The following is a 25,310-nucleotide window of genomic DNA, read 5'->3' as shown; positions in this document are numbered from 1 at the left end:
AGTTCAAGACAAGCCTGGCCAATTTGGTGAAACCCCGTCTGTACTAAAAATACAAAAAAATTAGCCAGGTGTGGTGGCACATGCCTGTAATCCCAGCTACTCGGGAGGCTGAGGCAGGAGAATTGCTTGAATCCGGGCGGCGGAGGTTGCAGTGAGCTGAGATCGTGCCACTGCACTCCAGCCTGGGTGACAGAGTGAGACTCCGTCTCAAAAAAAAAAAAAAAGAAATAAACAGTTTTGGGAACTAGCATTTCTTTCATCCAATGCATTAAAATAGTAATTATACTGCTGAAAAATGAGACAACATTCTTGTTAAAACCCAAGTTTTTTATAGTGACATTGTAATAGGGTTTATGTTTCTTGTACCTTTGATTTCCTCCAGAATCTGAATGCCTGAGTGTTTTCAACAGGGTGCCACATGAGTAGAAATCTACATCTATGTGAACCTTGTGAAATTTTTATTACACTTTTTTTTGGTCTTTTTTTTTTTTTTTTACCTTTTTGTGGAGAATGGGGTCTTGTTGCCCAGGCAGGTCTCAAACTCCTGAGCTCAAGTATCCTCCCGCCTCCACCTCCCTAGGTGCTGGGATTACAAGCGTGAGCCACCATACCCGGCCATGAATTTTTTATTGATAACGTTGTGAAATGAGAAGCCTCAGCACTTACCATCTGCATTTTGAACTGGACTACAAACATGAATTACATATAAATAGAAACCTTATTTGAAAGAATTTTCTTTTGTTAACAGTTTATTAGACATTTGTTTCATGTTGTAACTTTAGATAAATTAAATTTGAATATTTCATAATTGTAATCAATTCTCTTCAGCTTCAATTTTAATTCCTAATTGATTCAAGCCTATTAGCAAGACTCCTGGTGGTAGTCTGTTACATAATGTTAGTAAAAGGCCTGAGGTTTTTCTCCTAACAAACTTGGTGCTAGCTCGTTAGACTGAAAATAAGATACTCTCTGGTATATCCAGTGGATTGGATGCCTGGGTCCTAAGTTTCACAAGCCAGGGATTATCACCTTTTAGGAGCTGCAAGGAAGTTAGAAGGATAAAGGAGAATAACTTAGGGAACCAAATAACTTCTTATGCGGGCTGAGTCGGAAAAGAGAGTCAGTGAAGGGAGATAAGGGTGGGGCCGTTTTACAGGATTTGGGTAGATAAAGGAAAATTACAGTCAAAGGGGATTTGTTCTCTGGTGGGCAGGAGTGGGGGTCGCAAGGTGCTCAGTGGGGGAGCTTTTTGAGCCAGGAAAAGGACTTTCACAAGGTAATGTCATCACTTAAGGTAATGTCATCACTTAAGGCAAGGACTGGCCATTTTCACTTCTTTTGTGGTGGAATGTCATCAGTTAAGGCGGGGCAGGGCATTTTCACTTTTGTGATTCTTCAGTTACTTCAGGCCATCTGGGCGTACACGGGCAAGTCACCAGGGATGCGGTGGCTTGGCTTGGGCTCAGAGGCCTGATAATACTAGCCCAGGGTCCTGCTCCCTTACAGTTCTGTAATCTTCACTCAGTGACTCGCTTCTGTCTCAATACAAAGGAAAGACGTTATTTTTTCTTTTTCTCCTTTTTTTTTTTGAGGCAGGGTCTCGCTCTGTCGCCCAGGCTGGAGTGCAGTGGCGCAATCATGGCCCACTGCAGCCTTGACCTCCTGGACTCAAGTGACCTTCCTGCCTCTGCGATAGTTTTTCATGGATGCTTCTAGTAGTTTTTTGGAGGTATGGTGTGTTAGGAACAAACTGCCCCAAAAAGCTTCTTGGTACTGCCGACACTTCCCCCAAACCTCTCCGTGCCGCCCACCCCTCCCCCTAATGCTCTGCAACTCTTCTCCTTCCCCCAAGCCTCTTTACACTTCTAAGTCCTTATGAAGCCAGCAGACTTCACTTATCAGACCTTGCTGCAATAAACAAACCCCAATTACAAATCATCCGGACCGCACAGGGGAAGGTGATGGGAAGCATAAACAAACTTTACCTACACCCTCCTGTAATAAACGTCACAAGCTAATATGTGGCAAAACTAACCAGCAAACAACCCCAGGGTCTCTCTCCCCCATATAAACCCCTCATTTTGTAAGCTCAGGGGTGCCTCCTCTGTCTGTGGTGGAGCAGCCGTCAGGTTAATGAACTTCCTCGGCTGACCCTGGGTCTCTCTTTCGTCCTTTCTCTCGGCTAACCTTATATGGTGATAGATTGGAAACTTTTTTTTTTTTTTTTTTTGAGACGGAGTCTTGCTCTGTCGCACAGGCTGGAGTGCAGTGACCCGATCTCAGCTCACTGTAAGCTCCGCCTCCCGGGTTCATGCCATTCTTCCGCCTCAGCCTCCCGAGTAGCTGGGACTACAGGCGCCCGCCACCAAGCCCGGCTAATATTTTGTATTTTTAGTAGAGACGGGGTTTCACCGTGTTAGCCAGGATGGTCTCGATCTCCTGACCTCGTGATCCGCCCGCCTCGGCCTTCCAAAGTGCTGGGATTAGGGGCGTGAGCCACCGCGCCCGGCCGATTGGAAGCTTTTAAGAACTCCTTCTCCTATTTTGAGAATTCAGAAATTTATTTATAGCTTTCGTAAAATAGAGTGAAGACTCTTACAGACCTATGTTAGACTAGCAGGCGCTCAGTCTCTGTGGTCCGAGATGGAGCACGAAGATGACAGTGTATATGCATTTTGGTGCTGAAGTGGACCTGGAGTGTGGACAGAGGAGTTACTAAGAAGAATCCCGGAGACCAGGATGTAAACTCTCAATTCTAATCAACACAGGTGTGGGCTATGGTTCTGAGACACCATTCATCTCACACGAGGTACGGCGACACCCAACACCACCCAGTACAACAGCTCTCTCTCCACCTGGAACCCGGACCCAGCTTGATTCGCGGGTGCCGGATGATGACGTATCCTTGCACCTGGCGATGATTGGTTCGCGTGGAGAGGCGTCGTCCGTCAACGCGACTCGGAACCCGGACCTATGTTCTCGCGAGAGTTAGCGGCCTCCGGTGTGGGATGGCCGCGGAGCCGGGCGGAGCTGGCTTGCGGCTCCCGGGGCCGGCTCTCCGGCCGGAGACATGGCCCGGGGGCCCGGCCCGCTAGGCAGGCCTCGCCCCGATACGGTCGCCATGCCCAAGAGAGGAAAGCGACTCAAGTTCCGGGCCCATGACGCCTGCTCCGGCCGAGGTGGGCGAGGGGGGCAGGGGCGCTGAAACATTTTGGGGGCTGGCGGCTGGGAGGGGGCTGGACCGTGCCGAGGTGAGCGCTCGCGTGCCCGCGGCTGGAGGGCGGCTCGGTCCGGGGGCCTGCAGCGAGGAGGAGGTGTTGGCGGGGAAGACGCTGACGAGAGAAGGCCTCTTCCTTGAGGGTTGGTGCTGTGTTGCAGTGACCGTGGCGGATTACGCCAACTCGGATCCAGCGGTCGTGAGGTCTGGACGAGTCAAGAAAGCCGTAGCCAACGCTGTTCAGCAGGAAGGTAAGCTTTGCGCGAGCCTTTAAAGACTCATGCTGCGAAGACAGAACTAGGTATTTTATTTTCTGTTTTTCTTGCAGTCCTTTAGTCGTCTTCCTGTAACCGTGTTTGCTTTCGTTAGTGTTAACTTACATATTGGGGGTGGAGGAGGATTAGTCAAGAGTAGCAGTTTCTGTAGCAGAAATATTTTCTTTCTTTGCATTTAAAAACATGTTTGCATACTTTTTAGTTTCCACTGCATTGTTCTTGGTTATTAATCTCTTTGCTGTAGTTCACATGTTTTACTCTGCAGTTTGCTTCCTTGTTTAATAACCTTGGAGTGTTCTTTTCCTTTTCCGGTGTTTCTCTTGCTTTCAGTCTGTTTACTCATGGGTCTGAGACTTGTGTTTTATGACACCTACTGCCTCCAGCTCAGGACCAGGATTAAATTGGATTCAATTTGTCTCAAACATTTCTCTGTAGACCTTATGAGAATACAAATCAGCTTTTATCCTGCAGGGTTTATAGTGGAAAAATTGTACACACCTTTTTTCTTCAGGGCTGAAAAAAGGAGTTTCTGCAACTTTGGAGTCAGTTTGCCCATTGCTTTCCTTTTTTTTTTTTGTATTTAAAATACTAAAATCTTTATTTTTTTTGGTGACAGATTCTCACCTTTCTCTCTCAACGATGTTTTTTTTCCCCCCTTTCCTGAATGGATGCTGATACCTTGGCTAAGTTGTTTGTATTTCTGGGTGGAGCTGTGTGCCATCTCATTCTCCTTTTATTTTCTTCTAGTAAAATCTCTTTGTGGCTTGGAAGCCTCTCAGGTTCCTGCAGAGGAAGCTCTTTCTGGGGCTGGTGAGCCCTGTGACATCATCGACAGCAGTGATGAGATGGATGCCCAGGAGGAAAGCATCCATGAGAGAACTGTCTCCAGAAAAAAGAAAAGCAAGAGACACAAAGGTATGGAGCTTGTTCTCTTTTGGTTTATTGGACCTGCCTGTGGTGACAAATTGAAGATGTTACTTTCCCAGTAGCACAGGAGGAGATATAAGAGGTGATACCAGGAGAGTTTAAAGAAAACTTGGCTCTCCCTAAGAACCTTGGTAGTGGGACAGGATTTAATACACCTGGGCTTTCTTTTTTCTTTTGTCTGAATTCCGGAGGGAAAGAGATTAGTACGTGTTAGTAGAGTTCTGGAGCTGTGAACTGGACTCTAGTAGCCCTTCATTGAGAACATGTTATTATCAGGTAAAAACCCATAAGGCAATGTGAAAATAAAAGGCCTTTGCATTTCTGGATTTCTGAATGTGTAAGGAAGCAGAGATGTAACCAAAAAATGTTTTCCGAAGTATGTGGATTTTACGTTAACTAGTTTTGTTACACACAAACATAGACATTATCGTGGGCTTTTAAGTGCTCTGCAATTAGTAATGTCTGCTTTATGTCTAATAAGTACTGTGGGAAATAGAAAAGTAGGTGATTTTTTAATATCCTAATGGCAATGAAATGTACACAAATGAAACAAAGAATAATAAACTGATGATAATATAACGTGCCAAACCATCATTCAGATTCTGGGTTTTCCTTCAGACTTAATGAGTCAGAATCTCTTGGGGTGGAACTCAGAATTTTTATTTTATTTTTTTTTTGAGACAGGGTTTTGGTCTCTTGCCTAGGCTGGAGTGTAGTGGAAAGATCATGGCACACTGCAGCCTTGACTTCCCAGGCTTAAGCGATCCCCCCATCTTAGCCTTTTGAGTAGCTGGGACTACAGGTGCTATGTCATCATGCCTGCTAATTTTTTCTATTTTTGGTAGAGACAGGGGTCTCACTATGTTGCCTAGGCTAGATTTGAGCTCCTGGGCTCAAGCAGTCCACCCACCTTGGCCTCCCAAAGTGCTGAGATTACAGGCATAAGCTACCATGCTTAGCCCAGAATTTTTAAAGCTAAAGTGGTTCTGATGATCAGCTACGTTTAGGTGAAAGCCGATAAATAATGGTGAGGCCAGGCATGGTGGCTCACGCTTGTAATCCCAACACTTTGGGAGGCTGAGGTGGGCAGATCACAAGGTCAGGAGTTCGAGACCATCCTGGCCATTATGGTGAAACCCTGTCTTTACTAAAAATACAAAAATTAGCTGGGCGTGGTGGTGTGCACCTGTAGTCCCAGCTACCAGGGAGGCTGAGGCAGGAGAATCGCTTGAACCTGGGAGGCGAAGGTAGCAGTGAGCCGAGATTGCATTGCGCCACTACATCTCCAGCCTGGCGACAGAGCAAGACTCCGTCTCAAAAAAAAAAAAAAAAAAAAAAAAAATAGTAAATGATGTGTGTATTTTTGGTCTCAGATTTACCAGCACTTTCACCTGTACCTGAGAATCAGATAATAGATATTTTTATTTGTTAAAGTATATTGAAATAATAAGTTAATGAAATTAATGGTATGATTGCTTTGGAATTATTCTAGTTATTGTTAGTCATATCCCTCTTTTTCAGGATCCCAAAATTAATACAGGTCAAGCATTCCAAATCTGAAAAGCTCCAAAATTTGAAATTTTTGGAGCAATGACATGATGCTGAAAGGAAATGCTTATTGGAGCACTTTGGATTTCTGATTTTCGATTAGGGCTGCTCGACCAATAAGTACGGTCAAGATATTCCAAAATGCGGGAAAAGCCAAAATCTGAAACACTACTGGTCCTGAGCATTTCTGATAAGGGATACTCAACCAGTATTGACATTCTTCATACTTCTTTGTCCTTAATTTTTCACTTGAAATCGCTACTTATCACCATTCTATTAGGGATTTATCTTCTTGTTGTTTTGGACTTGTTCCACAGAATGGCTTTGACTTAAAACAAAAAATTGAGATAAAATTTATTCCTTTAAAGTGTACAATTCAGTGGTTTTAGCATATTCACAGAGTTGTGCAACCATCAACATGGTCTAAGTTTAGAACATTTCCATTACTCTAAAAAGAAACCCCATACTTATTAGCATCCCTTCTCATTCCAAACCCTCCTCCAGCCCTTGGAAACCACTAATCTACTTTCTGTCTCTACAGACTTACCTATTCTGACATTTCATGTAAATGGAATCATACAATATATAGTCTTTTGCATGTAGCTTCTTTCATTTAGCATAATGTTTTCAAGGTTCATCCATACTATGCATGTATCAGTATCTCATTCTTTTTTATTCCTTTTTATTTGGCTGCTATGAATAATGCTGCTGTGAACATTCATGGACAAGTTTTTCTGTGGACATAGGTTTTTTTAGTTTTGGTTAGATAGGAGTGAAATTGCTGGATTATACAGAAACTCTATGTTTAACTTTTGGAGGAATTGCCAAACTGTTTTCCAAAGTGTGTGCATCGTTTTATATTTCCACCAGCAGTGTATAAGAGTTCCAGTTTCTCTACATCCTTATCAACACTTGTTATTGTCTGACTTTTTAAATTATAATGGATGTGGATTGGTATCTATCTCCTTGTGGTTTTGATTTGCATTTCCCTGATGGCTAATGATATTTGCCCATTTTTAAATTGGGTTACCTTCTTCTTCTTATTTTTTTATTTTTTGAGATGGAGTTTCACTCTTGTTGACCAGGCTGGAGTGCAATGTCATGATTTCGGCTCACTGCAACCTCTGCCTCCCGGGTTCAAGCGATTCTCCTACCTCAGCCTCCCGAGTAGCTGGGATTACAGGCATGCACCACCATGCACAGCTAATTTTTTGTAATTTTTAGTAGAGATGGGATTTCTCCATATTGGTCAGGCTGGTCTCGAACTCCAGACCTCCGGTGATCCACCTGCCTCGGCCTCCCAAAGTGTTGGGTTTACAGGTGTGAGCCACCGCACCTGGCTATCTTTTTATTATTGAATTGTAAGACTTCTTTATCTATTCAGATTACTAGTCACTTATCAGATACATGATTTATGGCTTACAGGCACTTAACCATAATTCATATTTTACTTCCTTATTCTACTTTACCTCCATTAGGTTTCTCCATTCCATCAGACTGGTCTTTTTTTTTTTTTTTTTCCTTTTTAAATTTCTTTTTATTTTATTGTTTTAGCAGGTATAATGTATTTTTCTTCTTTTTTTAAAAGCCTTTTTTTTAATGAAACATGTAGAAGAAGAGAGAATAGTCTGATTATAACTCCATATAACTATTCCCTGCTTCAACAATGATCAACTCATGGCTATTAAAAAGTTTTTTTTCTCTTTCTTTTTTTAATTAACATTTTGTTTTTATATGCTGTCAATTCAACGGCCATTTTTACTTCAACCATTACCCCCCACTCCATCACACACACACACACACACACACACACACACACACGGTTATTTTGAAACGGCCATTTTTACTTCAACCATTACTCCCCACTCCATCACACACACACACACACACACACACACACACACACACACACACACACACGGTTATTTTGAAACAATTTCCAGATATACCATCATCATCTCTGTAAATATTTTAGTAGTTATCTTTTTTAAAATACCATTATCATATCTAAAAGACTTAACAGTAATTTCTCAATGTTATTAAAATCTTGTTAGACTTTTCTGTTTACTGTTCTCACATGTTTTGCTTTTCTGAGTCCCTTGGTTTCATGTTAGCACTTACTCACTTGACATGCTTTTCCTCTTAACCTATGCCTATCAAAATTCTTCATGTCCTTCATGATTTATCTCCATGAAGCTTTCATTTACTGATTCTATTTCCTTCGTTTTGAAAGCTCTTAATAATTATGTATAAAACACTGACAATTCTTCATTATTTACTAAATTTTGTCTCTAAAGACAGAAAATTTGTAATAGCACTCTGCTTTGTAAAAGTCCTTATGGGTCTCAGTAGAGGAAATTTTTGTTTGTTTTTTTGGTTTTTGTTTTGGTGTTTTGAGACAGGGACTCACTCTGTTGCCCAGGCTGGATTGCAGTGGTGCAGTCATGGCTCACTGCAGCCTCGACATCCTGGGCTTGATTGATCCTTGCACCTCAGCCTCCTGAGTAGCAGAGACTACAGGCATGCACCACCATGGCTGGCTAATTTTTAAGTTTTTTGTAGAGACTGTGTTGCCCAAGCCGATCTCGAACTCCTGGGCTCAAGCCATCCTCCCACCTTGGCCTCCCAAAGCGTTGAGATTACAGGCATGAGCCACTGCACTCAGCCACAATAGAGGAAATTTTAATAGTCGTTTGCCTTCTCTTTCAAAGAGAGAAGAGGTAATGCGGGAGAAAGTGGGGCCTAGACATGGTAGACTGTGTCTTGCATGATTACTGGAGATTCTAAGAAGGATAAGAATTAGAAAAGATGATGATGTTTTAGACATATTGGGTCTCTGTTGTGAAGAACCTAACCAAATAACCTGATCTAATCATAGAGCTGTAGGAAGCAGTTAGCTAGAAAAGCAGGGGCAACTTTGGGGAGATGGTGTAGGGGCTTTTTCCCCAGGAAGGAAGAAAGCTGGTCATTTTAGGATAGTTCTATGACTAGGTTTGAAATAAGGGTTAAGGTTAGGATTAGCTCAGATTCAGGTATCTTTACAAAGCATGTGTATTACCTGAACCTGAGAAGTATAGTGGACATCAAGGTCAAGAGAATTAATGCTAATGAGTTCTGAAGAAGGAAGAGATAGGGACACTTTTTTTTTTTTTTTTGAGATGGAGTTTCACTCTGTCGCCCAGGCTGGAGTGCAGTGGCGCTATCTCAGCTCACTGCAAGCTCCGCCTCCTGGGTTCATGCCATTCTCCTGCCTCAGCCTCCCAAGTAGCTGGAACTACAGGCAGCTGCCACCACGCCCGGCTAATTTTTTTGTATTTTTTAGTAGAGAAGGGGTTTCACTGTGTTAGCCAGGATGGTCTCGATCTCCTGACCTCGCGATTCGCCCACCTCGGCCTCCCAAAGTGTTGGGATTACAGGCGTGAGCCACCGTGCCCGGCCTAAGTGCCATCTCAGCTCACTGCAACCTCCACCTCCTGGTTCAAGCGATTCTCCTGCCTCAGCCTCCCAAGTAGCTGGATTACAGGCACGTGCCACCACGCCCAGCTAATTTTTGTATTTTTAGTAGAGATGGAGTTTCACCATGTTGGCCAGGATGGTCTCGATCTCTTGACCTCGTGATCTGCCTGCCTTGGCCTCCCAAAGTGCTGGGATTACAGGCGTGAGCCACTACGCCCGGCCTCCCTATACCATCTTAAAGTCAATTTTGTTTTTTTTCCTGACTGAAAATGTTTAGTGGGTGGAGACTTAAAGAGAAACCATGAGCAGGGCTTAATAGCATAAAGCTGGAATTCGGAGTCAGAAAATCTTGGTTCTATTTCCCTTGACTGAGTGGCAAGGTTTTGTTTTCTTATTAGTAAAATGGGCGCAATAATATTTTTCTTATTCCATTGAAGAATTATTAGAGTTGAATGAGACAACATGTGCAAAGGCACTTTTGAAACTTTAAAATGATGGTCAGGTGCAGTGGCTCACGCCAGTAATCCCAGCACTTTGGGAGGCCAAGGCGGGTGGATGACTTGAGGCCAGGAGTTCGAGACCAGCCTGGTCAACGTGGTGAAACCCCATCCCTACTAAAAATACAAAAATTTGCTGGGTGCGGTGGAGTGTGCCTGTAGTCCTAGCTACTCTGGTGGCTGAGGCATGAGAATTGCTTGAAACCAGGAGGCGGAGGTTGTACTGAGCTGAGATTGCACCACTGCATTCTAGCCTGGGCACCACTGCATTCCAGCCTGGGCAACAGAGTGAGACTCTGTCTCAAAAAAAAAAGTTAAACTTCAAAATGGTATTGCCAATAGTTGTTAAATAAAGGCCTTAAGAACAAAACCTATTTACTTGGGCAACAGGAGGTAAAAGTTTCCAGCAGCTAGGATGAGCAGGAAATGATAAGTTTGAGGGGTTTCCTTGGACCTATTTAAAACCATTTTCTTAACTGTGCAATCAATCCTTGGGAGAAATGAAATTATCGAGTATCTTTAGATATGGTGTAGAAGATCAGAGATTATTCTTTTTTTTGTTTCAGAAGAACTGGACGGGGCTGGAGGAGAAGAGTATCCCATGGATATTTGGCTATTGCTGGCCTCCTATATCCGTCCTGAGGACATTGTGAATTTTTCCCTGATTTGTAAGAATGCCTGGACTGTCACTTGCACTGCTGCCTTTTGGACCAGGTTGTACCGAAGGTGCGACCACAGAGAGCTCACTCTTTTATCTGTGTGGCTGATTTCATTACTGTTTGTGATTTGGAGCTACTCACTGGATGGTGACCTCTTTTCACTTTCTCTACTCCATGTCTGGGCATGACCCAGCTTTGGACTCCTTGAGCCCCTCTCTAATTTAAATTTGATATTATTAATTATCCAGGTAATTGTCTTCTGTGTGGTTGCCTCCTTCCCCACTCCAGTATCCACTTTCAGCAAAACGTCTTGCTTCAAGTCCCAGATAGAAGAGTCTTTGACTTTTCTTCAGAGGCTTATTTTAGCTAGAATGTTTAAAGCTACAGATGCCTATCTGCTCATCTTTCCAGCTGGATTAGGTGTTGCTTAGATTTGCTAGTTGTCTTTAAGTATTACACAGTTTTTGTATTTATGCAGCCTTATGTATAGTTGTAGTGGTGAGGAGTAGGTAAATTATATGATTAGTAAAAGGGCTAGTTTTTGATGCTAGGTATGGAAGTGTAGTGACAATTGTAAACTGTCAGGCTGTGGTGGGAAGGAATGTTGAAGTAGAAAGGAGTAGAGAACTCACTGTGAGATCTGACTGGAGAACCTGGTGGCTCTTCGCCAGTATAGGTTCCTCCAGGACAGGTTCTTTTTGAGCAGCTAAAGCATAATATACTGATACCAATTCAGAGTTTGCTCTTTTGTTCAGTGAAAAAGTGAGGACTTCAACTTTAAAAATGGATGGAGAACTGCCGGATTACAAGGCAAAGACGTAAAAGTCGCCAAGAGGTCAAGTAGCACTGGGGACAGGCTATCTACTGGCCAGTGGAATAGTGCAGTAAAGTTCATACAGAGACCAGGAGTCTTAGAAAACTGACCTAGAGCAGGAGAGACAGGTCACATATTGGTAGGAGTAATGTGTCATGTTTCAGGCACTACACGCTGGATGCTTCCCTGCCTTTGCGTCTGCGACCAGAGTCAATGGAGAAGCTGCGCTGTCTCCGGGCTTGTGTGATCCGATCTCTGTACCATATGTATGAGCCATTTGCTGCTCGAATCTCCAAGAATCCAGCCATTCCAGAAAGCACCCCCAGCACATTAAAGAATTCCAAAGTAAGTGAGAATTTGTGTTGGGGTTTGACTAATGGACTCTTGTATGGTAGGCCTGTTATCATGGCTTGTCTCCAGCTTCCTTGATGGGGAGGGGTGTAGGTCCCAGGCTGCTAGGGGACTAATGTAAACTTCAGGGCTCAGAGATTTCACTTCTCCAAGACCTTTCTGCTGTGCTGGCTGGCTTATCTTACCTTAAAGCTTTCTGGTGCTTTGAGTGTATTCCTTATTCTTTTTATTTTAATGTATTTGCATACATTGTACATTGGACCACTCTAGATATAATGGTTTTGATGGTTTGGGCTAGGAAGAGCATAACTCAAATGGTAGACGAATGCTGTAATTTTTAAGAGGGGCTTTAAATCACAGTACAGAGGTATAACATGAACATCTCACTATTTTTCTCTTTCTAATGCAACCTTGACATCAGGGATTCCCCTTTATTGTTGACCTCCTTAAGGATTCTGGTGTAGACTTGACTTCTGTAGCATTTGGAAGTGCCCTGTGCCAGGCTATTGCCAGGCTCTGGTAGGTCATCTCATAGACTATAAGGTACCTTGATTCATAAACCTTAGTTCTCTCAAGTTCTTTCTGTGTTCTAGGCTCTTTTTATCTCAGGATTTCCCTGATACTTTATATTCATATGTTTATATTCAAGTTTCTGTCATTCTTCTGATTTGTAAATATGTCTACTAGCCTTTGGTCCATTCTCTCTTTTTCTCCTACCTGATGAAATTACTAAATCACCTTTGGCAAACAAGGTTACTCTGTTCCTACCCCAAATCTGATGTTCCATAGCATTTCCCATTCTCTTGTAGTTTGTTTTTATGGTATTGCACATTATATAATGATTCTTCTCCCCTAGTTTAGCTCTAGGGTGATCATATCCTACCTAATACATATTAATTAAAAGGGTACTTTTGATTTCAAGATTATCGAGGTTCCCCCCAGCCTTGTAAACTGAGGTGGTCAGGGCTGTTGGCTGAGCTCAATTTAATATCATGCTAACTGGTGGATTTAGAGAAGGAGTAGAATGCTGGGAGAGTAGGATTTCACCTAGCAGCTGCTTCTGCTTGTAATATGAGTGGACAGTGTATCTTCTCACATTTACAGTGTCCCTTTCCCCCAAAACATTTGATAGTATCAGATTAACTGTGGTGAGCATGGGGATCATCCCAAAGTTAGCCATGCCAGGAGTGAATCAATTGCTCGGGGCAGAGCAGCGTTGGGCAAACTCCTCATGCTTGACACATCTTAGCGGCTCCAGTGCACAATGCAAGTGCTACTGCCTAAATTCTAAAATACCCCTATCTTCCTATTCTTATCATTGTCTATTAATTTTTTTAAAGTGGACTGTAAAAAGCCAAAGTAGAATGAAAACTAAGGTCTTAATCCAGATAGTAAGCCCAGGCCATCTGGCTGCTGCTTTTGTGCCTTGTTAGAGATCTTCTGAAGAGGGTATGGGGCCTGCAGTGGCAGGTATCCCGTGCATGGCCTTGCCACTTGTATACCCATGATTGCGTGGCATTCAGGGAGTTGCCAGCATGCCTAAAGGAAGTTGTCCCATGTTTCTGGACTCCAGCTTTTCGTATTTGATTCCCCCTCTCTCTCTTTTCAGTAGCATAGCTTGTGTGGGACACTGGAGCCGTTGTGATGGCAGCAGAAGTGTTTTCCCCTTAAAGCCAAGCCCATTAATTTTGATGGAACAGCAGGACGTACAGGGCATGTCTGAAGGGCAGGACAGCTGGCACGGCGGACGACCCACCCCTTATCCCCTGGGAGGTACTTCACTTCTTGTGCTTAACCCTAGCTGTAGCCTGACTTTCACTGAGGGGCTTATTCTAGACAGAATTCAGCCTAGCTCTGTAGTTTCCTTACTGGCTGTCTGCTCCCAGAAGGTCCTGAGCAGTTTGCTTCTATTATAGGGCCAGCCCTCTCTGCCTACCTTATGGCCTTGTATCATCTTGCCTGGTGGCTGCTGGCTCTCCTTACATTTTAATGTAGAGGATTAGCCTGCTGAATCAGAGAGGATGCTCCAGTCTCTAGATACCATGTTTCTGTCTTTGAAGATAAGAACAATAGGAGTTGATGTCAGTAGCCTCTGAGGTTGACTTATATTGGTCCCTCCTGTCCTTATTGAACAGCCCTGGGATTGTCCGTTTTTATGTTGCACCAGTGTCAACTTGGGGGTCTATCTGTGCCAAAGTAAAATCTCAGCATTGGGACCGTGGCTGGCTTTAGAGCTGTCAAACAGAAAGGTTTTTGGTGATTATTTTGGTTGTAGTGTATTTTGATTTTTTTCTTTTTCTTTTTCTTGGTTTATTTTATTTTTACTTTCTTATAGTGCTTACTTTTCTGGTGCAGAAAGATTGTTGGGAACAGACAGGAACCAATGTGGGAATTCAACTTCAAGTTCAAAAAACAGGTACGTGGTCTTCTCTTTGTTTTTCAGATAATACCTTGTTCTAAGAGATTTCCCTAGATATCTTTCTTAGTCTGTTTGTGCTGCTATAACAGTACCACAGATTCTGGGTAACTTAAAAAGAATGAACTTTATTTCTTAACAGTTCTGGAGGCTGGGAAGTCCAAGATCAAGGTACTTGCAGGTTTGGTGTTTGGTGAGGGCCTGGTCCCTTTGCTTCCAAGATGGTGTCTGATTGCATCCTTCAGAGGGGAGGAACACTTCGTCCTCACATGGTGGAAGGTGGAATGCCAAAAGGGGCTGAACCTAGTGTGAAGACTCTCTTATAAAGGCCTTAATCCCATTCATGAGGGAGGGCCTCCCCAGTAGGTCACCTCCTAAAAAGGCCCTACCTCTTAATACTATTGTGTTGGAGATTAAGTGTCCACATGAATTTTGGAGGAGACACAAACATTCAAATCATAACACTAGGCATGAAATTGCCTTACTAAAACAGTGTACAGCCTAAAAATCCAAAATCTGAAATGCCTCATAATCTGGAACTTTCTGAGTGGCAACTTGATGCTCAAAGGAAATGCCTATTGGAGCATTTTGGATTTTGGGTTTGTGGATTTCAGATGCTCAACTGGTATAATGCAAATATTCCAAAATCTGAAAAAATGGGGAACACTTCTGGCCCCAAGCGTTTTGGATAAGGGATACTCAATCCGAAATGCCATGAAAACAAAAGGTAAGAGGAACTATGCTGTATTGAAAGACAAGGATAACAACCTACTGCAAAGAGTAAATCTTGAGTGGATCCTGGATAAGGGAACAAAGCTATAAAAGACATTTTGAGGCAATTTAGGAAATCAGAATGTGCTATGGATAAGATGAAATAATTGTTAATTTTCTTATGGGTGATAATGATAATGTGGTTATATGTAAGTGTATGCTGAATTATTTAAGAGTGAAGTATAAATGTTAAGAGAACATATTAAGAGAATAGTTCCCAAAAGATTAATTGCAGTTACAGGATAGTGGAAGTCTTAAGTCACCTTTACTTTGTCAATATATTTATATATTATTTAAGCTTATTTACCATTAAAAAAAGCTTTCATTGTGGAAGGAGGAGCCTCATGTATTTCTGAACGTAAGCCTAAGAGACAGAGAAGACAAATTACATGAACTCTCCAGTTGCAAAGCCAATGAAAATTTTTTAAAACCTGGAAAAATTATGCCAGAGGCACATATATTGTTTACTAATCTGATTACTGTCCAAGCCTTGAACAGTGACAGTATTACTCAAAGGACACCTGTATTATTAGGTGTAATTATGATCACCCTATATTCTTATGTGGAATTATGAGCAGATATGGCAATAGGTTTATGGGTTTCTCTCTCACTATGCATATAAAACCCATAAACTCATTACAGGGGAGACAGGTGAAAACACATGGAATGGGGTGGGGTGGGGGGTGTGGGGATGGGGTGGGGAGGGAGATGTTTTCACTTGTCTCCTCTACTTAGTATCTCACTGATGAGACACAAATACTATGAATTATTCTCACGTGATGGCAGGTGGGTTACAGATAAGTTTGTAATTAAAGTAAACCTTATTTTCCTATTGATTTATTTCAAAAACATGGTTCTGGGGAAGAATTTTAGTTCTGATATCTTGCATTTAATAAGATCTGCACAGTCTGTGATATCCATTAGACACTGGTAGAAAGTCCACCATAGACCTTTCTGAGAAGGGATTGAGAGGCAGTCTTAGTGGTGAAATGTGACTAGAAGCAGACACTAGGATTACTGCAGGAAAGTGAATGCTGAGATTTTCCTTTAGTTCCGAGACTTGTGATTCCTTTGTTTTATGGTGTCTGGAATTAGGTGGCCACTTCTGCTTCCATCCCTTTTGTGCAGTAGATGTTCTTTGGAGTCTGACAAGTTACAAGGAATTTGCAGTCTTTCAAACATTGTAGAACCTCTGGTAGAGGCTGTAAGTTTCCATTTCTTGTCAGATGGCAAGGAATACCATCTAAACGAAGCATAAACCCATTGCCACATTTGCTCATCCAAATGTATTTCCCCTTCTTTCAAAGGGTAGGTTTTCTTTGATCTCTGTATAGAAACATGTATAAAGAGAGAAGATAAAAGTGTATCTCACTAGCTTTAGTTGAGCCATAGGATTTTCTTTGGTGGACTCTTAGAGCCATATAATGTTTCTTCTAAGCCATTGGATTAATTCTCAGTTCTCTTCAGTCCCCTAGGTTAAAGAGCAAGTGTACAGGAGGATTGCAGCCTCCCGTTCAGTACGAAGATGTTCATACCAATCCAGACCAGGACTGCTGCCTACTGCAGGTCACCACCCTCAATTTCATCTTTATTCCGATTGTCATGGGAATGATATTTACTCTGGTAAGTGGGGACTCAGGATGTCATTCTCAGCTCCTTTTTTTTTTTTTTCATTCTGAAAGGAGGTGAACCGCAGCTCTTCTTTTTTTTTTTTTTTTAAGAGACGTGGTCTCACTCTGTCACTCAGGCTGAAGTGCAGTGATGGAATCATCACTCACTGCAACCTCAAAACTCCTGGGCTTAAGCTATCCTCTTGCTTCAGCCTCCCAAGTAGTTAGGACTACAGGTGTGCGCCACCACCCCTAGCTAATTTTTATTTTTTGTTGCAATGGGTGTCTCACAGCGTTGCTGAGGCTTGTCTCAGACTCCTAGCCTCAAGCAGTTCTTCCACGTCGGCCTCTCAAGTGCTGAGATTATAGGTGTGAGCCACTGCATTCAGCTTTTTTATAGATTTTTGCTATATCTGAGGTTTGAAGGATATTTGTAAATTTAACCATGAAGGAAGGTATCTTTTTTCAAAAAAAAAGTTTGAACTCAGTCCTGTATATTAGCAACAGACAGATTTGTGGAGACATTAATTATATCTGAGAGTATTTTACCTTGTTTCCTTCTTTGTAGGAAAGGGAATGTTTTTGCATTTTCATGTGTAGTGATGATTAATGATTGAGAAAGATTATCCTATTAGGAAGAATGATGAGATATATACATGGGCACTGTATGTCAGGACCTTGAGGCATGCATATGGGGTTACAAATGGGATATTAAAATACAGGGTGACCAGCTCAGCTCTGTCCTTTGTGTGATATTATCACTGTTCAAGGCTTGGCCAGTAATTAGTAAACAACGTATGTGCCTCTGGCATATTTTTCCAGGTTTTAAAAATTTTTCATTGGCTTGGCAACTGGAGAGTTCATGTAATTTGTCTTCTCTGTATCTTAGGCTTACATTCAGAAATACATGAGGTTCGCCTTCCACAATGAAAGTAGCTTTTTTAAAATGGTAAATGACTTCAAATAATACATAAATATACTGACAAAGTAAAGGTGACTTAGACTTCCACTATCCTGTAACTGCAATTAATCTTTTGGGAACTGTTCTCTTAATGTGTCTGTTAATATGATGTATGTACTCTCTCTCTCTCAAATAATTTTGTATAATTGAGATTGTGTCATATATACAGTTTTGTTTTGTTTTTTTTGAGATGGAGTCTCGCTCTGTAGTCCATGCTGGAGTGCCGTGGTGTGCAGTCTCGGCTCCCTGCAACCTCTGTCTCCTGGTTTCCAGTGATTCTCCTGCCTCCGCCTCCCAAGTAGCTGGGATTACAGGTGCCTGCCACCACACCCAGCTGATTTTTGTATTTTTGGTAGAAATGGGGTTTGCTCAGGCTGGTCTCAAACTCCTGACCTCAGACAATCTGCCTGCCTTAGCCTCCCAAAGTGCTCATTAGGGAGGCTTTCTTTAGCATAGTTTAAACGTGAAGCTGAGAAGGCCTTATAAAATTCTCCTTAATTTTTTATATCTTTAAAGGTTGGCTGGGCGTGGTGGCTCATGCCTGTAATCCCAGCACTTTGGGAGGCCGAGGTGGGCAGATCACTTGAGGTCAGGAGTTTGAGACCAGCCTGGCCAACATGGCAAAACCCTGTCTCTACTAAAAATACAAAAATTAGCCGGTCATGGTGGTGCACGCCTATATTCCTAGCTACTTGGGAGGCTGAGGCACAAGAATCGTTTGATCCCAGGAGGCGGAGGTTGCAGTGAGCCGAGATCACATCACTGCACTACAGCCTGGGCAACAGAACGAGGTCCTTTCTCAAAAAAAAAAAAAAAAAAAAAGGTGTTTGTGTTATAATTTAGAGATTAATCTTGTGGCCTAGCCAGTATAAATTAGTCTGGACTATTTCATTTCAGAGTGAGCTCTTGGAAACCAAGGTTGTGTAAGTTGGATACTGAATTTGCTTTTCCATTTCAGTTTACTATCAATGTGAGCACAGACATGCGGCATCATCGAGTGAGACTGGTGTTCCAAGATTCCCCTGTCCATGGTGGTCGGAAACTGCGCAGTGAACAGGGTGTGCAAGTCATCCTGGACCCAGTGCACAGCGTTCGGCTCTTTGACTGGTGGCATCCTCAGTACCCATTCTCCCTGAGAGCGTAGTTACTGCTTCCCATCCCTTGGGGGCAGCCTCGAGTGTAGTCCATTAGTAATCAGATTCCAGTTTGGATAGGGTGGCTGGATTGTATATCTCGTTAGTAATGTACATGCTCTTCAGGTTCTAGGGCTCCTGTTAGGGGAGGGAGAAATGTTGAATCAAGAGGGAAAACAACTACTATGATTTATAAACATATTTTAATGTAAAAATTTGCATTTAAAAGGAGTGGCCCTGTTTTCTGTGTTAAAACCCCATTTGGTGCTATTGAGTTTGTTCTTTATTCTTTTATCCCAGTGAAAATTGTTGATCTTGCTGTAGGGAAAAATTAAACTCTTTGAATCTCCAAACAAGGAAGTTTCAGCATTCCCTTATGGATCAGAGGAACCTTAGAGGCCTGAAATTGTTGCTTCCAGTTTAGCTGCCCCTCAAATTCAAGTGAATATTTTCCCTTCTCCCTTCACCCTTCTCCAGAAATAAAGCAGGTGACAGGGTTTTCAGAATCTTACCAGATTGACTTGTGTATCTTTTTTAAAAAATAATTTGTGATATTTATTGCATACATTTTCTTTTGCCAGTTTTGGATTTTAGGTATTTTTTTGCATGAGGCTGATAATGGTGATGATGACTTTATACCCTTGGTACTATACCAGGAACTTTACATAGTATCTCTACTTCTCACAGTCTTGCAAAGTAGGTGATATTATTCCCATTTTATAGTTGAGAAAACGGAATTAGTGACTGTACCTATAACACCACCAGTAAATGCAGAGCCAAGATTCTGACCCAGGTCTTTTTGTTGTACCATAAGTTTAAAAGATGAGTCTCATTTTTCTTGTGGTAGATGGTGGTAAAAAGGAGTAGGCAGAGTGTACATAGATAAAAAAAGTAAAAGGGTAAGTAAAAAATTGATTGTGGTATATGTTATTCTAATCAGCCGAAAAAGTTTAGAAGATTGATGAAATGATCTTTTAAATATGTATTTCTGAATAAAATGTAAAACCAAGAAAGTTATTTCAGGAAGGATAGTGACCCTTTCATTGAACTGTTAGAAGGGCATTTATTAGGCTAAAACGTCATTAACAAAATGCATTGCATGTTGAAACCAGCCTCTTGAACCATAAGCACTTAGCGACTTTGCTCTGCCCTGTACTGTGCTGCTTCTGCTGTCATCCTGTGTGCCTACAGAAGCCTGGTCTTCCGTCCATGCAGAAATGCTTATGTCCTCCTGTTGTTTAGATGACTCCTGTTGTTCAGGTGTACTCTGAGAAGAGAATCACGTTTTTCTGTTTTGCTAAGGAGAAAACCTTGCTGCTTGTCTCTCCTCCCACCCTCCACCATCCAAAATTAACCAGTGAGCTCGATATTACCTGGATATTGCCAGGAGGTGGGCAGTAAGACAGTATTCTTTAAAAGTGAAAATCTTGTGAGGCAAACTGCTAAATTCACTTTTTTTTTTTTTTTTTTTTACCATCTTCCCTAGGAATATTCCTAGAAAGCATCTGCTTAATTTTGCTGCTAACAGCTAACCTTATCCCACGTTGAGGGTGGTATTAAAACTGTTCACACAGAGTGAGCCTGGGTCAGTCAAAAACAGAATTTGGGCATTTAAGTGATAACAGACAACCTAAGGACAATGAGCACTTTGCAGATCTCTACAATTAAAAGTTGCCTCTTTTGAGGCAGGAGGAGAGAAGCACAGTCCCTGCCAGGTTGCCTGAACTAAAGATGCCATGGAGCAGGAGTGTCTTGGTGCATTGTTCCCTGCTTAGGAGTACCTTTAAAAAGGGGGTGAAATAAATTTGGCTTAATAATTGTATTCTGACTCAGCTCTGAGTTTTTTGTGTCAAATTCCATGGTATGGTGACAGATACAGTACTAGATACTGCCTCAGCTCTCTCTCAGCATAATATTGACAAACATTTGGTAAAATGTGTTACCAGTGGTTATCTTGGCTTCAGCCTTCCTCTGCATTGGCTGAGTTGCCGTTTCTAGCATGATGCATGCTTTATTAGTGACAGGATGTGAAGTGTCTCAGGGATTTCCTTTTGGTGAGGACCCCAGACCACCCGAAGAAGAATTAGAACTTTCTGGACTACAGGTTATATACCGTGATTTTGCTCTGTCAAGCATCATAAATTGATCCTTGAACGCTGTGAGAGTTACGGACACAGACCCTCACACAGTTGAAAATCTGCTATGACTTTTGACTGCCCCAAAACTTAATAGCCTACTGTTGACTGGAAGCCTTATTGATAACATAAACAGTTGATTAATGTGTATTTTGTATATGTAGTATATACCTTATTATAATAAAATAAGCTCGAGAAAAGAAAATGTTATTAAGAAAATCAAAGAAGAGAAAATACATTTACTGTTCATTAAGTGGGTCATCATGTTGAGCAGGCTGACGAGTAAGAAGAGGAGGGGTAGTCTTGCTGTCTCAGGGGTGGCGGGGAAGGAAGAAAATCTGCATGCAAGTGGCCCTGTGCAGTTGAAGGCCCTGTTGTTCAAGGGTCACAGATTTAGCTTCACTTACCCACCCCTCAGATCAGAATTACTCAGATTTCCCTGTCTTCAAAGAGATGCAAGGAAATTATGCCAAATGGTGAATATATTGGGTGGAAGATAAATGAGAGAAGGTTGTATGTGTCACTGATCTCAACTATAGCATTTGCTGCTGATATAGAACATGCTGTGTATATATCTATAAATACACACATGAACACATTGCATGTATATAAAAATTGTTCACACTTTTAGTGGTGCTTACTGGGTATTGGTAAAGGATTGAGTAGGCACTGTGATGAAACTTCACAAAGCAGATGGAAAAGATGCATTAATAGCCACAGGGGGCAGGGTAAGGGAGCAATTCAGGAAAATGGAGAGGCTTAGCTAAAATTTGTCAGTCAGGAATTTTGGCATTTGAGACTTGTTTTCATACTATGTATATGTCATAGACAAACCCTTCATTTTGTAGTAACAGTGTTAGAACAGCCAGGTGCCTGAAGGCAAGCGACACAATTCACTGAAGAGCATACTACAGATGTAGTATCCGGATATCAAGTTTCCCCACTTAAAAAATGGGTGCGATCAAAGGAAAAGCAAGGAACGGGCAGGAGAGCAAGCGTGAAAGGTGACAAACTTGACAATTACAAGGCCGAGACTAAGGCCAATTTAGGGAACGGGCTGTTAGACTAGGAACAAGGGCGAGTTCAGAGGGAGGGGCAGAATGTGGGCAGCACTCCTGGGCCCTGAGACCCTTCTGCGGAATAAAACTCTGGCACTTCGCCACCTCCTAGGCTGAACCAAGATGGCGCGCGGCCTCAAAGCGGCGCTCTCGTCACGTGCCCGGACCCGAGGCGCTTGGGGGCGGGAGGCGTGGCCTCGGTCGCGGCAGCCCAGCCCCGCCTAGGGGGCGGAGCCGGGGAGGTTGTCCGCGGAGGAAGGGGGCGGGGCCCCGCGGCCGCGCGCTTGGGCGGCGGAGGCTGCAGCTACCTCGGCGCCGGCTCGGCTCTAGGACGTGTCGGGCTGCCCGGGTCGGGGGCGGCTCCCTGCTGCTTCCGAGCCTAGCCGCCTGGCCTTCGGCATTTGCAGGCAGGTGAGCGCCCAGAGCCTGGACTGGGGTAGGATGCGTCTTTTCCCCATCTCCAGCTCCCCTCGACAGTTTGGGGAGGGGTCTCGTCTATCGCACCTCGGGAAACAGCCCTTTTTGACTCCGTATGTGCTATCTCCGGCAGGCGTCGGTACTGCTTCCCCTGCCGCCCCTCGCCGGCCTTTGCGGTGCCCTGTGCCCTTGGGGGTGAGGATAGGGGCGATGCCCGATCTGCGGGGAGGGCGTGGAGTGCGCCCTCTGCTCCATCGGCTTCAGGGGAGGGGGCCGAGTTGGCGAGTCTCCCGGTGGGAACGGAGCAGACTGCGCCCCCATTTCCCCTCCAGGAGAGTCAGAAAAAGCGCCTCTCGGCTCCGGGGCCAACCCCACTCCTTTGGGGACGCGATTCTGATGGGCTGAGGTCTTCGCTCTTCGCGGGGGTCTTAATCTTTCCCGAGTTGCTCATAGCACCCCTGTTCCTGTCGCTAGCTCTCCATTCCTCGAACTGCCAGCCTCAGTCTGTGCCAGAGATGCCCCCATCTCCGCAGTGCCAGGGCGGTGGGGTGGAAGGAGCGGCCAACCCGAGGCCTGGTGGGGGTGGGGACAGGGGTGGGCGCAACAGGAAAAGAGGGCTGGAATAGAGATGCCTGAACTGGGAGGGTGGGAGTGGGGCGCTGACTCACGTCCACGCAGTAGGGATGTTTTCCAGCGCAGATTTTGAGGTTTTGATGGTAGGTGGGAAGAGAGAGGTCGGGCTGGAGGACTTGGAGACATGGTGTAGGTGGTTTTCTTCGAGAAGGAGGAGGGATCCAGGACAAGGTGCCGCTAGGAGCTGATGTCACCTTTGAGGAGAGGTGTGCTGGTAGTTTCCATCAGAAGAGCAGGAGAGTTGGGGCCGTTCTGTGTGGAGAGCAAGTGGTTAAGGAGGCGCTGCTTCGCAGGGAGATCCCCTCCTGGTGTGAGCTTAAGGGTCCCCTCCAGGAGCCAGGTTTCAGGGATTTCCCATAGTCCTTTCCAGAGTTCTTGGATCTGGTACCTAGTACTTTGCTCAACATCCAGCAAACATTTGTTGGACACCTACTATCTGCCAGATACTATGCTCGGTGCTAGGTCTTCTGAAGGCAATTTACAGCTGCGGAGTAGCTGAAAGGTACACATAGGAGGCACACATAGCAGGTATTCTGTTAACACCCTTCTCACCCCCCATCCCCATTCTGTTACATTGCTGTTGGATTAGAAAAAGAAAGAACTGTGTCCACGTGCTTTCAAACAGCTGTCTGAATTAGACTCCAACCTACACACCCCCTACCACTATTAACTGGCCAGGTAGTCCCAGGGAAGCTGCCTAAGCAAAAGGGCAGCTTGAATGATTTCCCTTGGTTATTTTCTCAGATTTTGTCCTGAGGCTTGAGGAGGCTTCGTGGGGTAAACGGTATCTCAAAGTAAGGAGATAATGAATGACAAAATGGTTATTGGGGGCCAAGAATGTCCTAGACTCTGTGTAGTGGGAGACGCCATCTCTGGAAGATGGAATAGTGTGGGGGAGGAGGGTGTGGAAGGGAATTCGCATCCAGTGGAGTTGGGGTTTGTGCTGCTGAGCATGTCGTGATGTCAGAACCGTGCGGTGCATGAGGTCTGGCTGCTGGGCTGTAAAGGAGGGCTGGAGGGGCAGGGCATGGCAGGCAGCCAGGCTCCTGGGTCTCATCTCTGAGTTGATTGCTGAAATCTTAGAGTTGGAAAGAGTTGTCAGGGATGGCTTGTAGGTCATCACAGAGCCTCTGAGGATGGCAGAGCTAGAGCTAGGCAAGAGAATGAGTAGTCAGGCTGTGGTGGTGATGAGGTGGGGATGAAGGCTCAGCAGGGCCGGGGAGCTGGGTGTTAAGGGGGTTTTAAGATATGGGCAGCTAGCCGAGGCCTTCGAATGCCAAGGACATTCTTCCCTGGGCTTTAGGCCCTACTGTGTTGGCTCCATAGGTGAGTTGCTGTAGAAACAAGGTGTGGCAATTGAGTGGTATGGGGTGTGTGTGTGTGTGTGTGCACACGCGTGTGTGAGTGTGTGTGCTTGTGCATGTGTTGGAGAGGAGGAGTGGTGAGGAGCAGGGAGGACTGAGGGAGTGAAAGCTGCCTCAAAGTCTGGGTCCTACGTAGGGAATTGAGAGAAATGGAGGGGAGGGAGTGGGGTCAGAGGGAGGGACAAGTGTGTATTGCAGCCACATGAAGTCACCATCTGTCCCCCTCTGGCCTGCTAGCTCACGGACCTATAATTAGCTCTGGAGGGCATACGGTGGCTCACAGGAGCGTGGGACTTCGGGTGGCCAGCAGAGTGGAGGATTCAGAGGGACCATGGTCCTTGATGTACTGTGGAAGGGGCTACTTCTAGGGGACCCTCTGCATTTGCTGTACTGGGAGGGGCCTGAGGCAACTGAGAATGTTACAGGGACAGGGCTGGTGGGGGAAACAGCAGTGGGGGAAGGAGCTCTAAGCGAGGATGGCGGGAGACTCCAGGGCTGGTCTGAGCCTGAGACCTCCCCGCTTGTTGCCTGGCTGCTGGCCCACTGCACAAGAAGCACGATTGCTGCCCAGCTCATTGCTCTGCCTTCAGAGAGGCTCGGGTGCTGCAACCTCGGGGCCTCCTTGAGGTGTCTCCATCCCCCTAGGTGAAGTCAGCTGTAGCGTGGAATAGCCATCTGCCTTTCACTTGGTGGTTGAGAGGCCTTGGCTGGGGATGCTTCGTTCTGAGAGAGTTGGAGGAGAAGCTGCCACCAGTTAATTCCGTTGGTCAAACTCCAAGTGGTGCTCAGCACTGACCCCCTGGCTGTGCCAGAGACTGAGTGTTTGGTCACATGCTTCTCTGTACTGCTCTCCAGTGATTACATGTGTATCTGTGTTCTCTCAAGTAGCCTGTGAACTTTCTGTCTTACATGTCTTTTGCTTTCATAACAGTATCGGTTGCATGGAAATCACTCAGTAAGTGATCATTGGATTGAATTGAAGAGGTCTGTCTTCTGATCCCCTGAGTTCCATGAAGCAGGGCCTCCTTGCCACTGGAGATATTTAACCTGGAGCAGCGAAGCCTCTGG

At 44.2% G+C, this 25,310-nt stretch overlaps 2 protein-coding genes across 8 annotated transcripts in view; both read left to right on the top strand.

The window, feature by feature from the left end:
- The first annotated feature begins 2,302 nt into the window (after positions 1-2,302).
- On the top strand, positions 2,303-20,457 carry TMEM183A (transmembrane protein 183A). Of its 4 annotated transcripts, none has more exons than XM_009440162.5 (8): positions 2,303-3,179; positions 3,379-3,468; positions 4,240-4,407; positions 10,487-10,646; positions 11,558-11,738; positions 14,080-14,160; positions 16,399-16,554; positions 18,461-20,457. In XM_009440162.5, the coding sequence occupies exons 1-8, from the start codon at positions 3,071-3,073 to the stop codon at positions 18,644-18,646; spliced, it is 1,131 nt and encodes a 376-aa protein (XP_009438437.1). In that variant the 5' UTR covers positions 2,303-3,070; the 3' UTR covers positions 18,647-20,457.
- Positions 20,458-22,092: 1,635 nt separating this feature from the next.
- PPFIA4 (PTPRF interacting protein alpha 4) overlaps positions 22,093-25,310 on the top strand; it is a 52,482-nt gene continuing 49,264 nt past the window's right edge. For 2 of the 4 annotated variants that reach the window (XR_001711841.4, XM_016936176.4), the window contains exon 1: positions 22,093-22,239. The gene's annotated coding sequence lies outside the window, so the exon portion shown is untranslated. The remainder of the gene's footprint in view (positions 22,240-25,310) is intronic. The other 2 variants (XM_054657814.2, XM_016936153.4) reach the window with 1 other exon arrangement.

Source organism: Pan troglodytes, chromosome 1 (assembly GCF_028858775.2).
Source record: "Pan troglodytes isolate AG18354 chromosome 1, NHGRI_mPanTro3-v2.0_pri, whole genome shotgun sequence".
Classification (NCBI taxonomy): Eukaryota; Metazoa; Chordata; class Mammalia; order Primates; family Hominidae; genus Pan; species Pan troglodytes.
Note: the sequence above shows the minus strand (reverse complement) of the source record. Positions and strands in the feature narration are given on the sequence as shown.

Excerpts from the sequence above, each read along its gene's own strand:
- TMEM183A (XM_009440162.5), top strand. The coding sequence starts at position 3,071 with ATGGCCCGGGGGCCCGGCCCGCTAGGCAGGCCTCGCCCCGATACGGTC. Across the intron at positions 11,739-14,079 it reads GCACATTAAAGAATTCCAAA|TGCTTACTTTTCTGGTGCAG; the intron begins GTAAGTGAGAAT and ends ACTTTCTTATAG. Across the intron at positions 14,161-16,398 it reads ACTTCAAGTTCAAAAAACAG|TCCCCTAGGTTAAAGAGCAA; the intron begins GTACGTGGTCTT and ends AGTTCTCTTCAG.